At 51.3% G+C, this 13,278-nt stretch overlaps 1 protein-coding gene across 6 annotated transcripts; it reads right to left on the reverse strand.

Annotated features, from left to right (window-relative positions):
* Nucleotides 1-9,040: 9,040 nt before the first annotated feature.
* On the reverse strand, nt 9,041-12,752 carry Cby3 (chibby family member 3). 6 transcript variants are annotated; one of them, XR_002388592.2, is made up of 4 exons: nt 12,681-12,752; nt 9,862-11,070; nt 9,656-9,722; nt 9,041-9,379 (listed from the first exon to the last, which is right to left on the reverse strand). XR_002388592.2 is itself a non-coding variant. In XM_013065188.3 (4 exons), the coding sequence occupies exons 1-4, from the start codon at nt 10,893-10,895 to the stop codon at nt 9,214-9,216; spliced, it is 537 nt and encodes a 178-aa protein (XP_012920642.2). In that variant the 5' UTR covers nt 10,896-10,906; the 3' UTR covers nt 9,041-9,213. The 6 variants fall into 6 exon arrangements, 2 of the variants coding, with proteins under 2 accessions (XP_012920642.2, XP_087050781.1); XM_013065188.3 differs by lacking the exon at nt 12,681-12,752 and adding an exon at nt 9,812-9,841 and having other exon boundaries at nt 9,041-9,342; nt 9,690-9,722; nt 10,551-10,906; XR_002388587.2 differs by having other exon boundaries at nt 9,232-9,342.
* Nucleotides 12,753-13,278: the final 526 nt, after the last annotated feature.

Genomic DNA, 13,278 nt, shown 5'->3' on the forward strand with positions numbered 1-13,278 from the left:
CGCGGGACTGTTTTTGCGCCTGCGCTTTCCCGCAAATATGGAACCAAGACCCTCAGCGGTTTCTAATTTTGTTTTATGCGCATGCGCCTTCCTTCAAACGGTTCTTTGGTCCGCCCGCCGGCGTGGGGGAGGGGCGTGGCGGCCGTCAGTCCCCGGAAGGAACCGGAGCCGGGGCGGGCGCCGATTGATGTGCCTTCCTCCACCCTGGCCGACCGGGGAGGACAGGCACGGCCCGCCTTCGCGCCCCGCCGCCCGCCCCCTTCCTAGAGCCCCCCAAGCTGACCGGCGCTGCGAGGGCGCCTGGGCTGCGTCCCGCCGGGCCGACGGCCTCGCACCCTGGCCGGCCCGCGGGGACCTCGCTGCGCGGTGACCCCGGGAGTCTCGGGACGGAGCCGGCCGCTCGGCGCTGCCCGTCTGCGCCCCTGCTTCGTAGGCTGCAGCCGCCGAGAGCGCTGGTGGCGGACGTGACCTGAACACGGGCTTGAGTGCAAATCTCCAACCCCTTGGAGTTCCTTTCGTTCTTCATCTTCACCCTACATCCTCCTGCAGTGCCTGCAGCCCCAGGATACCTGGGAGGCGACGGGAGGATCAAGACCCGCCTGGGCAACCTAGAGTTGTCTCCAGGAAAATGATAATAAACGCCTGGTGACACACATCTCTAATCCCAGCACTGTGGGAGGCTGAAGCAGGGGAATCCCAAATTCCAGACTAGCCGGCAATTTAGGGATTTTCACTCTACAACTCCCGCCCAAATATTCATCTCCTTTTTAACAACATGGCTACACTCCTAAAATGTTTACTTTTCCTAATTTTTTTCTAAAAGTTGGCTGGAATTCTCTTCCATAACAAGAGGAAATGTTTTTTGTTTGGGGTTTTTTTGTTTGTTTTTTGAGACAGCCTTGCTGTGTAGTTCAGGCTGGCCTGGAACTCCCAAGTGCTGGCACTGAAGTGTGAACCACCATGCCCAACTAACAAAAGGAAATGTAATGGTACCGAAAAGAAAAGATGATTTCCTTACGATAGGTTTCTAGAAGTCAATTATTCAGTGAAAGGTTGAATATTTTTACTGCTAATAATATAAAAGATTCGCCCCTGACCTTTCTCTGCTGTGTGAGCTTCCCGTGACTCCCTTTCGGCCAACACAGAATTTCCTTCCCTCTAATTTCTGCTAATTTAACACTGAAAGAAAAAACCGTATCTCTCATTTACACTTGTTTGATGACCAGTGAAGTAAAATTTAATATAGCAAATTTTCTCATATAAATTGTCAAAATACTAAAAATTGTTTCTCATACAAAAGTTGAACTTTTAGGGCTGGGGATTTAGCTCAGTGGTTCCACCACCTGCCTCGCAAGCACAAGGACCTGAGTTTGATCCCTGCTACCAAAAAAAAAAAGTTAAACTTTTGCCAGGTATGGTGGTACATGCCTGTAATCCCAGCACTCAGGAGGCTGAGGCAGGAGGATCGATCGCCTTGAGTTCGAGGCTAGCCTGGGCTACTAGTGAATTCAGGGCCAATGTGAACTACAAAGTGAGACCCTATTCTCAAAAAAAAAAAAAAAAAAAGGCCGGGGATCTAGCTCAGTGGTTCCACCGCCTCCATCGAAAGCACGGGGTCCCAAATTTGATCCCTGGTACCAAAAAAAAAAAAGTTGAACTTCTTTCCTCAGCGACCATTAGCTTTGCTCTACTTCCTATTCTATAAGAAACTCTGGGGGGAGGGACACTGGCCATTTTTGCACACCCATGTCCCCAGCGGGTGTTTGTTTGAGACAGGGTTTTACTAAGTCTAAATTGCCCAGGCAGGCCTCAGATTTGTAATCCTCCTGCCTCAGCCTTCCAAAATTCTGGAATTTCAGGTGTGCACCACCACACCCAGCTAGAATTTAGGTGGTATCGATACTGGCAGATAGATCAACTGACACATATCCATCAAGAACTATATGTTGGGGGCTGGGGATGTAGCTCAGCGACACAGCGCTTGCCTGGCAAGTGTGAGGTTCTGAGTTTGATCCCTGGTACCAAAAAAAAGACCTAAATGTTGGGCCAGGTGCTATGCCACATGCCTACAATCTCACATACTAAGGAGGCTGATGAAGGAGGATCATAAGTTTGAGGCCACACAGTGAGATCCTGTCTCAAAAAGTAAAATTTGGCTGGAAGTGCTGGTGTATGCCTATAATCCCAGCACTCAGGAGGCTGAGATGGCACCCCCCCCCATCAACTTTATTTAGCTCAGTGGTTCCACTGCCTGCCTCGAAAGTGCAAGGTCCCGAGTTCTATCTCTAGTACCAAAAAAAATATATTTTTGCAGTACTTGATTGCAGTACAGTGATTGAACTCTGCGGCTTTGAACTGAACTATATCCCTTGCTCTTAAATTTATATTTTGAGACAGTCTCCCTAAATTTCCCAGTCTGGATTTGAACTTGCAGTCTTCCTGCCTCAGCCTCCAGAGTGCTAGGATTGCAGGTGTGGACCATCATGTACAGTTCAAATTTTATTTTTTATTTTTTATTTCTTTTTTTTTTTTTGAGACAGGGTCTTGCTATGTAGCCCAGGCTAGCCTTGAACTCATGGGGATCCCGCTGCCTCAGTCTCCTAAGTGCTGGGGATTACAGACATGCACCACCACGCTCAGCTTGGTTTGCAATTTTTTTTTTAATTTTTTTATTTTTTTAGTACCGGAGATCAAACTTGGGACCTTGCGCTTCCAAGACAGGCTAGGCGGCAGAACCACTGAGCTAAATCCCCAGCCCTGGTGTGCAACTTTTTGTAGTGTGGTGGTTGTTGTTGTTGTTGTTGTTTGTGCTACGGAAGAGCGAACTCAGGGCCTCGTGCACACTAGCCAAGCACTCTGTTTTGTTTTGTTTTGTTTTTTGAGACAGGGTTTCACTATATAGTTAAGGCTGGCTTTTGAACTCACTACATAGCCCAGGGTAGACTCTTGGTGATCCTCCTGCCTCAGCTTTCCAAATGCTGGGATTATAGGCATGGGCCACCACATCTGGTTTTAGCCTAGCATTCTGCCAGGAAACTATACCCCTAGACTTCTCCTGGTTATTGTCCAACGTCGGGGGAGGGGAGCCCAAGGCCTTGCTGTGTAGTTCAACCTGACTTTGAATTCCCTGTGTAGCCCAGGTTAGACTCAAACTCGTGCTGACCTTCCTGCTTCAGCCTTCCTGAGTGCTGGGATTACAGGCGTGCACCACCACGCCTGGCCTGTCAGGTTTTTCTGAAGGTTAAACTGGGCTCATAAAAGGAACCTAGCTGCTCCTCTGTTTTGTACATGAGATTGGCATTTGTTTTTTATTGAATATTTGATATGCTGACCAGTGAAGCTATCCCGGCCTGGACTTTTCTTCTGAGGAAGGTTTAAGAGACACATTTGCTTTCTCTACCTGCTCCTTTCTGAGTCCTAGCCTCGTGGCCTAGCCCCTGTGTCTGCACAGTGACAACATGACCATGTCCCGGCCCTCAGTAACCATGGTGAGGGAGCTGGGCCTGCAGAGATGGGTGAAGCCAGTCAGGGTCACCACCAGGCAGGACAGGGACTCCCCAAGTGTGAGCCAGACAGAGCCAAAGACTGCTGCTGACCGCACCTGGATGTGAATGCAGCCTCCAGAGGCTCTTTGATGCAGGAACTTGGGCCTCAAAGTGGCAGTGAAGAAGATGCAGCATTCAGGAGGGGACTGTGTCAAAGCCTTAGTGAATGGAGTAATCATATGTGGACTGATGGGTTCTTGCAAGGGTGGATTTTCTATAAAAGCAAGCTCTGGAGCCAGGCATGGTAGCGCACGCCTCTCATCCCAGCATTTGGGAGGCTGAGACAGGAGAATTCCAAGTTCAAGGCCATCCTGGGCTACACAGTGAGACCTTGTCTCAAAAAAAAAAGCTGTCCAGGGCAAGCTCAGCTCTTGCAAGTGGTGCCCCATTCTATGAAGCCTCGAGGTTAACAGCAGACGCCAGACTGCCCAGCCTCTGGCCAACTAAGGGGCTACTCTTTGTTAGTTGCCCTGTGTTGTGCTCCGATCACCAACAGGAAACAGCACAAGGCAGGGGCTTTGTCCCAACTCCAGACCTGAGAAAGGAAGATGCTCTTGAGTGAGGCTTCCTCAAGGAGAGTACAGTCAGGGACCAACACCATTAAAGTTCGAACCTGGCTGTTCTCCAGACAGCAGGAATTAGGGCTTGGGACAGAGCATGCTCAGAGATGGAAAATAAAGATACCTTTTTCTCATGCGAGCTGTAGTATGTACATTTTACCCCACTCCAGCCTGCCTCTCTCCCTCACACATGTTATTAAAAGAAAAACTTTTTTTGAGGCATTAACTCACTGTGTAGCTCAGGCTGGCCATGAATTCACAGAGCCCCTCCTGCCTCAGCCTCTGTCTGGGGTGCTGGGATCTTAAAGTGAAGCAGGAAACAGTGAGGACCCCAGCACAGATGACTCTTTTAAAATGAAGATAGGTAAGTAATTTACAGGGCCAGGGATGTAGCTGAGGGACACAGCACCTGCCTGGCAAGCACAAGGTCCTGAGTTCAATCCCCGTACCAAAAATGAACAAAATAAAATTAAGATAAGAGCAAAAAGCAGCTGCCGGTGGCTCAGCAAGTGACTCCTGTTAGTCTCAAGAGCCCCAAATAGAAGTGTGCACTTCCTTATATAGCTCTTTTTACATCTGTGAAGCCTAATCCCACTGGAGTTTCCCTGGGAATATGGCAAGCAGGATTTACACGAGCAGAGCAGTGGAGTGCGTCCCTGCACTCCTGCTCCTCGGTGGCGACGGTGACGGACTGCAGAAGCCACCACTGCTGCTCAGCTGCACCCCACAGAGAGCAGTTGCCCACTTAGCCCACAGGGCCCAGGGCCACATGGAGGGGTGGGCTCCCCTCTCAAAAGCACCACAGCGGGCTGAAAAGAAAAACTTGACACAAAGTAGGTTTAACAGAGTATTTGAGCAAAGAATGATTCGTGGATGTGAATCACTTGGACCCAGGAGAGTCACAGAGCTCAGCGAGCTTTGACGGGCTGCACACGGCCGAGCCCGGCCGATCGGCGGCAGCGAGGTGCTCGCTTTTCGGGCGTGTTGGGCAGACCGGTGCCGGCCGGGCGTCTGATCGGTGGCGGCCTGCCTGGCTGACTTGGCCGCTGCCAAATTTCCCGCGACCGCGGCGGAGCCTGGCCTTGCCCGGGCCTCGGAGGACCGCGCTGGTCCCGTGCCGCCTCGGTGAGCGGAGCAGCTGCCCGGACTCGAGCAGCGAGGTCGCCAGCAGGGGTCGCCAGAGCCGCGCCGCAGGCCGCGCCGGGAGCCCGCGCCCTTCCTGTGCGCGCAGCGGCCAGGCTCCCGGTTCCCGCTGGGGCCGCATCCAGGAGCAGAGACCTGACTTCCTACCGGAAGCCGCCCCTTTTTGTTTTATTTTATTTTTTGTTCCAGGGCCTTACGCTAGGCGAGCGCCCTACCACTGAACTACAACCCCAGCCCTTTATTTCTTTGGTACCGGGATCGAACTCAGGACCTTGAGCTTGTGAGGCAGGTGGCAGCACCACCTCAGCCCTTTATTTTAAATTTTTATTTTGAAACAAGGTTCCGCTGAGTTGCCCAGACTGGCCTCAAACCATAATCCTCCAGGGCCGGGGATTTAGCTCAGTGGTTCCACCACCTGCCTCGAAAGTGCAAGGTCTCGAGTTTGATCCTCATACCAAAAACACAAACAAAACAAAACAACCCATAATCTTCCTGCCTCAGCCTCCCAAAACCTGAGATATCACAGGTGTGCGCCATACCACCATGCCTGTCGGAAACACTGTTCTCTACTTACCAGCTTGTATTTCTTCTGATCAAGTGTGTTCTGTGTTCTGTTTCTGGCCAGACCTGGCTTCTGAAAGCAGAGCTTCTGGGTATGTACTCAAAAACAATTTTTCTTTTGCCATTTTAACCATTTGTATTTATTTGTTTGTGTGTTTATTGCTGCACTGGGGAATTAAACCCAGGGCCTTATGTATACTAGGCAAGCCCTCTACCACTTAGCTACATCTCCAGGCCCATCTATCTATCTTTGCAGAACTAGGGACTGAACCGAGGGCCACATGCACACTAAGCAAGCATTCTACCACTCTTTTTTTTTTTTTGGTACTGGAGATCGAACTCGAGTCCTTCTGCTTGCAAGGCAGGCGGCGGAACCACTGAGCTAAATCCCCAGCCAAGCAGTCTACCACTAAACTACATCCCTATCCCCTTCAACATTTTCTTTGTTTTGGTCTGTTTTTTTGTTTTGTTTTGTTTTGTTTTGGTACCAGAGATTGAACTCGGTTCCTTGTGCTTGTGCAGCAGGCGGCGAAACTACTGAGCTAAATCCTCAGCCCTGCTCTGGTTTTTGAGGCAGGGTCTCCCTTTGTACTTCAGGCTGGCCTTGAACCTTCAGGATCCTCCTGCCTCAGCCTCTGAGTGCTGGGATTACAGGCATGTGCCACCACACCCGGCTAACATTAGTTTTAAGGTCTCACTAAATTGCCCAGGTTGCCCTTGAACTTGTGATGCTGAAAATTTTGGAAGCAAAGTTTTGTTTGTTTTTTACACAGTACTAAGGATTGAAACCAAAGCCTTCACACTGAGCTACATCCCGAGCCCATTTTTTACTTCTTTCTGTATTTTTTTGAAACAGGCTCTGGATAAATTGCCCAGTTGCCCAGGCTGGCCTTGAACCTGTGATCCTCCTGCCTCAGCCTCTGTGCCACCGTGAATGGGTCTTAAGTGAAGTCAGCAGTGTACAAAAAGGCAGTGCCACATGATCTTGCTCAAATATGGGCCCTAGAGAAGCTGATTTCCTAGAAGAGAGTAGGGTGATGGCTGCTGGAGTGGGTCGGATGGTGAGGGTTGGTCCCAGGCTGAGCATGGTGGAAATAGGACGGACGCTCTGCGGCACCTGGAAGGCAGACTGTAGGCAGCAGTAGGGTTCAGCTCTCTCAAAGAGCCAGGACAACGGGCTTGCAGGGTTTTGTTATAAAGCAGTGACCGGCATTTGAGCAAACAGATGCACTGCATAGAATCTGATTACCACATGGTGCCTTGTACTTAAGCACAACTTTTTTAAGTACAATTTTTGTGTTTTTATGTATGAGTTTAAATTTTTAATGAAAAATGAAGATTAAGGAGTTAAGATGTGCTATGTACATGTACCAACTACCCACAAAGAATGCAAATATTTTGTATTACACACATGTACTATACTAACACAATAAAAGCTTTTGGGGGGGGGCACCTAAGATCAAATTCAGGACCTTGCGCTTTTGAGGCAGGCACAGTGCCACTGAGCTAAATCCCTGGCCAATACAAGCTTTTTGGGCCGGGGATTTAGCTCAGTGGTTTCGCCACCTGCTTCACAAGCACAAGGACCGAAGTTTGATCCCTGGTACAAAAAAAACCCAAAAAACAAAAAAAATAAATAAAAGCTTCTTGTTTTTTTCAGGTCTTACTGTGTAGTTCAGGCTGACCTCAAACTACTAGCAATCCTCCTGCCTCAGCCTCCTGAGTGTTGCAAATACAGGTATGCACTGCCAAGCCCAACTAGAAGCTGCCTTTTTTTTTGGTACCAGAGATCGAACTCGGGACCTTACGATTGCGAGGCAGGTGGTGGAACCACTGAGGTAATTTCCCTGGCCCTTGAAGCTGCCATTTTAATGGCAACCTGTTGAATTTGACCTAATAATTTGTGGAAATTTTTGCGTTTATACCCCCCCACCACCAAGGATTGAACCCAAGGCCTTCACACTGAGCTGTATCGCCAGCCCTTTTTTTGGGGGGGGGGTATGGGGGGGGTCGAACTCCGGTACTTCTGCTTTCGAGGCAGGTGTTGGAACCACTGAGCTAAATCCCCGGCCCACCAGCCCTTTTTTTGAGACAATTCTCACTAAGTTGCTAAATTGCCCAGGCTGGGGTTGAACTTGGAAGCCTCTTTTCTCAGCCTCCCAGAGTGCTGGGATTACAGGTATGAGCCACGACCATGTCCTTTGTTACTGAATTCTGATTCACTTACTTCTATTTTCCAGATGAGATGGCCTGTATCTTTTTTGTTTTGTTTTTTATTTTTTAAGACTGGGTCTTCCAATGTAGTCCAGGCTAGCCTTGAACTCACTGTGTAGTCCAGCTGACCTCAACCTTGCAGCAATCATCCTGCCTCAGCCTCCCAGGTGCTGGGATAACAGGTGTGTGCCACCACACCTGGCTAGGACGGTAGAATTTTTGCACGTGCAGGGATGAGTGTAGCTCAGTGGTAAAGTGCTTGTCCAACATGTGTGAGGCCCTGGGTTCAACCCCTAGTGCTGCCAAAACCATTTTTGTGTGGGCGATACACTAGGCGGGAACAGAAAGCAGCAGATACACCACTGGTGTGGCCCCAAGAGGGCAGGGGCCAAAGCACTTGCTCTGTGGCTGCAGGGGCAGCTCCCCTGCTCCCAGGGTTCCACCGAAGCCCCTTGGTGCATTTGCTGTCACTAGAAAATACCTGAGATGGGCAAGGTCATGAAAGATGTTTTGTTTGGGATCACAGTCTAGAAAGTCAGAGTGGCACAGGAACCGCTCAGCTTCAGTTGAGGTCTCAGGCCACACAGGAATGGTAGGAAAGCAGGGCAGGGCGCCGTGCAGAAGAGCCACCTCATGGTTTTTGTTACTTGGCTGTGCCATTTTCACTGTTTTTATGTAAAGCCGCTTCCTTTTCTCCCTCCAGCCCATTACTGGGGATTGAGCCCACGACCTCACACTTAGCTACATCCCAGCTCTTTTTTTGGAGACAAGGTCTTGCTGTGTAGTTTAGACTGACCTTGAACTCATTATGTAGCCTAGGCTGGCCTTGAACTCGAGACAATCCTCCTGCTTCAGCCTCCCAAGTGCTGGGATTACAGGCATGCAACACCACAGCCTTGCAACAGGGCCTTGCTAAGAGGCTAAATTCCTAGGCTCAAACTTTTGAGCCTCCTATTAGAAATACGTCCCAGGCTCAATATGTCGGAGGAGATGATAAAGCACTCAGACACCAAGAAATCGCAACAAAACAAGGTTTTACTTCTGCAGAAGGGTTGGAGCATGCTCTTAGCATGAGGAAGCAGGCCGGCAGGGAGACTGCAGCGGGCTTTTACTTCTAAGGCTCGAGAAACAGTTGACCTTTTTCCCCATTGGCTGGGTTGAAGGTTCACATTCTATCCCGATTGGCTGCTTTAGTGGCGAAGGGAGGGCCTGAATGGAATGCTGGGCAGGGTTGATGCGGAAGGAAGAGTGAGGGGCTCGGGAAAGGAGTCCTTGGCTGTTGGTAAATTATCTCCGGCTGTCAGCTGTGTTCCCGGAATCTAAACGGAACATTTGCTATAAATCCGTAGGCCAAACCTAAAATGGGAGAGGGCAGCCTAGCTTGAACTAGAGTTTAAAATGGAGATGCTCTCTTGTTCGTATTTTGATAGAAAAGACCTTGTTTCTTACCATTACAGGCGTGCACCACATCCAGCATTTGGTTGTTTTCAAGGGAAATTTTATTTCACCACCATCATAAGTATTTTAAATACTCAATCCATTTTAACATAAATATAAATTATTAAAACACAAAAGAGCACTGCGCAAAAGAATTTTAAGCGTCTAAAGTTTGTAAGTGTCTAATGATCCTACCTGTTTTGCTGATTTAATCAGTATACATTTTCACCTGAAGTAGTGGTTTAGGAATCTCCAGTCTCCCCTGAAACCAAGTCAAACAGAGAGGACACCACATTCTTTCCCAGGCTTCATGTAACACTAAGCAAATGGGGCAGATCCGGAGGAGCTTACAATACAGCTTCGGTTTCCCAAACGGACGATCTGCAACCCAGAAAACCCACCTTTACTCTGTATCCACAAGTCTGGCATTTTGTTTGTTTTCAGGTGCTAGGGATTGAACCAAAGGTCTTGTGTTTGCTAAACAAGCTCTGTACAACTGAGGCACATTCCTAATCCCATTTTATCCTCAAAATTTGGGGGGGGGGGTCTTGTGACAAGGTCTTGCTTAGATTCCGAGCTCTCGGCGATTCTCCTGCCTCAGCTTCCCACACCAGACTCATCCGCAAACTAAATTGCCCAGGGTGGTCTCGAACTTGTGACCTTCCTGCCTCAGCCTCCCCGAGTGCTGGATTCACAGGCGTACGCCACCACGACCAGCAAGGAGCCTAAAATCTCGAAAAAGCTTCTGTCACCGTGGCTCTGGCTCGGCTGAACCCCGAGGCGCAGAGGTCCAAGGCGAAAGTATCGAGGCAGGCCCTGTCCCCCTCGCGGCCCTGGCGCCCCTGGCCTTCACCCTGCGTTCCGGGGCACCGTAAGCCCCTCTGCCTCGGGACTTCGCCCTCCGATGGCCCAGAATGCCACATCTGCCAACCGTCCCAGCCCACCGTTCAGGCCCGGGGTCCCCACTAGCACCGCGGAACGGCGGCGAGGGTGAGGTGCGCGTGCGCGCCAGGGCTTTATTGCGTCACCGCGAGGCCAGCGCGCGCGACTCGCTCTGGAGGACGCCGCAGGCGCCTTCGCAGATGCGCACCTTCTTCCGCCAGGCGCGCGCCGCGGCGCCCGCGGGCTCCAGCTGCTTCTCCAGCAGGTGCGCGCGCGCTGTGGTCTCGACCAGCATGTCCATGAGCAGTTCCTGCTGCAGCTTCAGGTAGTTGTTCTCCTCCTGAAGTGCCTGGCTCTGGGCCCGTGGCCCCCGCGGCCTCCGGGGCGGGCTGGTCGGCGGGAACGGCCGGACCTCCGCCTGCTGGCCCTCCGCTGCCCAGCGGCCGCCGCGGAACACCAAGGCCGCGTCGCCGAGGCGCATGCGCGGCTCGCCGTAGTCCAAGCCCAGCTCGGCCTGGCGCGTGCGCAGGTCCAGCAGGTAGAACGTGGACATGGAGGAGAAGCGACGCAGCGGTGGCCTGCGCGGCGAGAAGCGCCGCGAGAAGTGATTGGCGCAGAGCCGCTGCAGCTGCGCCCACAGGCGGCCGGCGGGGCCGAGAGCTAGGCAAGCGCAGCCCTCCAGGGCGCGGGGGCCAGGGCTCCTGAAGGACCAGGGCGAGCCAGGGGCGCTGCGGAGGAGAAAATGCGGTGAGCAGCTGCTGGCTCCGGCCCAGGGACGCGGCTGCCGCTACGGACTGTCCACTTGCGGCCCACTGTTCACAATCGGGCCCGCCCGCCCCACTGAACCCTTTTCCAAAGTCCCCACTTCCTCCCCTCCCCTCAGTACGGGGCTAGAACTCAGGAGCGCCCCACTTCCGAGTGCCCTTTCTTTTCTCTGTCTTTTTTTTTTTTTTTTTTGAGACGATCTCGCTAAATTGCCCAGGTGGGACGAGAACATGTGATCCTCCTGCCTCAGCCTTCCTTGCTGCTGGTATTAACAGGCGTGTGCCACTGCACCCTGGCTCCAGAGACTACCATTTTCGTGTTAGGTCTTGGGTACAGGTGTGTAGATGAAAGACTAGATCTTGATCTCTGAGCTGCCGTTGCCAGGGGTAGGGAGTGGAAAAGGGAGGGATGTTAGCAAAGACGAATAGGGAGAAGGTGCTATGCTATAGTGACTTGAGGATGGTCGGGCATAAATGCAGCAGCTGTTTCTCTTCATGGCGGTGGCTAGAAGACAGCCGTGAAAAACGGAAAGAAAATTACCATCGGTCTCTAGGAAAGGGAGAAAGTGAGTCCGCTTTTGGTTAAAATTAGCTGCCTTTAAGTAGCTGATGCAGGTAATTAAGGAGAATGGGTTGTGTGGAAAACGATACCTCTTAATCCCCTCTCCAGGAGGCTTAGGCGCCTCCTAGAAATCCTCTCAGAAAAGGTGCTGCAAGAGTAGAATCCCAGCTCAGGTTCAGTGGCCACCCTTCCCGAACAAGTGGCAGCAGGAGGGAGGAGGACTGCCAGATGGAACACTGGACAGTGGAGAGCTGCTGGGCAGAGTGAAGAGCTGGGAACGGAATGCATTTCCACGTGTGGGGAACTTGGGAGTAGGCTTGGTCCTGGGAGTGGCAGAAGAGGCAGCTAGAAAGATGGACCAGGCACCCTTCGTGCTGTACAGGTGGGCTCAGCAGCTTGGATTTCATTCTGTGGCCAAGTTTAGGGTCATACAGACTGCAGAGTGTCCTGTGGTGTGTCTAGCATCCCTTCACCACTGCCTCAATTCACAAGCTCTCTAGTCCTGGCAGGTGTCCCAGCACAGCCTGTGCCTGCCTTCAAGATGCTCGGGGCCCAGATGGGAGGATAGGTGTTTGCATGGATCGTAATCCAGTGTGCTCAGTGACATCCTGGGGTAAGGCCCTTGGTCTAGACCTGTGCTTAGGGTTCCAGGTCACAGACACTATACACGCAAGGCAGGATTTTCATCCAAAGCGGACTACCTTGCAGGAATCTGAAGTCCATATAACACACACAAATCCCATTCTCCCTGTCTCTTCCTCAATAAGTGTGAGAAAGGACTATGTGTTGTGTTTTCAATTCCTCTTCTGCCCCCTGCAGGGAGAAAGAGAACTGGGACAGGGTTTCCACTGTTATCCTTCCTTCATGCAGCACACACTCCTCACACAGATCTGGAAGAGGCTGGATGATGCCTCCCCTAAGGGACCTCTAGAAGCCCACATCCAGGCCCACCCCTGAGGTCACTCACCAGGGAACCCTTCCCCAGTAATCCTTGTGTTATGTTGTGCCTTACCTGGAAGATGTGGTGGAGGTGCCAACTTGCTGTAGACCCAGCCCCATCTCTGAATCACTCAGCTCTTGTCTACTAGCTGTGACTCATAATGCCTCCAGGCTGGGCCAATCCCAGGACAGAAGGTGCTGACTGCTGAGCTGTAAAACAGACCCTGGGGAGCCAGGCACAATGGTGTGGTACTTCCCTATAAACCCAGCACTTGGGAGGCTGAGGCAGGAGGATCACTGTGAGTTGGAGGCCAGCCTGAGCTACACATAGTTGGAAGCCGGTGTGAACTACATAGCAAGACCCTGCCTCAAAAACCTAAAATAAAGCAGACCCTGGAATTTCCGCTGGTCCCTTTCTGTTTTTTCCAGTACTAGGGATTGAACCCAGGGCCTCTGCACTGAGTTCCCCAGCTCTTTTATTTTGAGACAGAGTTTCACTGAGTCAGTGTTGCTCAGGCTGGACTCAGACTTGCAATCCCTTCCTCAACTTCCCGGAGAGCTGGGATTACAGGCATGTGATACCACTCCGGCCCATTCAATTATTATTATTATTTTTTTGTACTGGGGATTGAACCTCGGGACCTTGTGCTTGTAAGGCAGGTGCAGTGCCA

Source organism: Heterocephalus glaber, unplaced genomic scaffold, assembly GCF_053883595.1.
Source record: "Heterocephalus glaber isolate CG9 unplaced genomic scaffold, H.glaber_assembly_v1.0 deba00001606, whole genome shotgun sequence".
Classification (NCBI taxonomy): Eukaryota; Metazoa; Chordata; class Mammalia; order Rodentia; family Bathyergidae; genus Heterocephalus; species Heterocephalus glaber.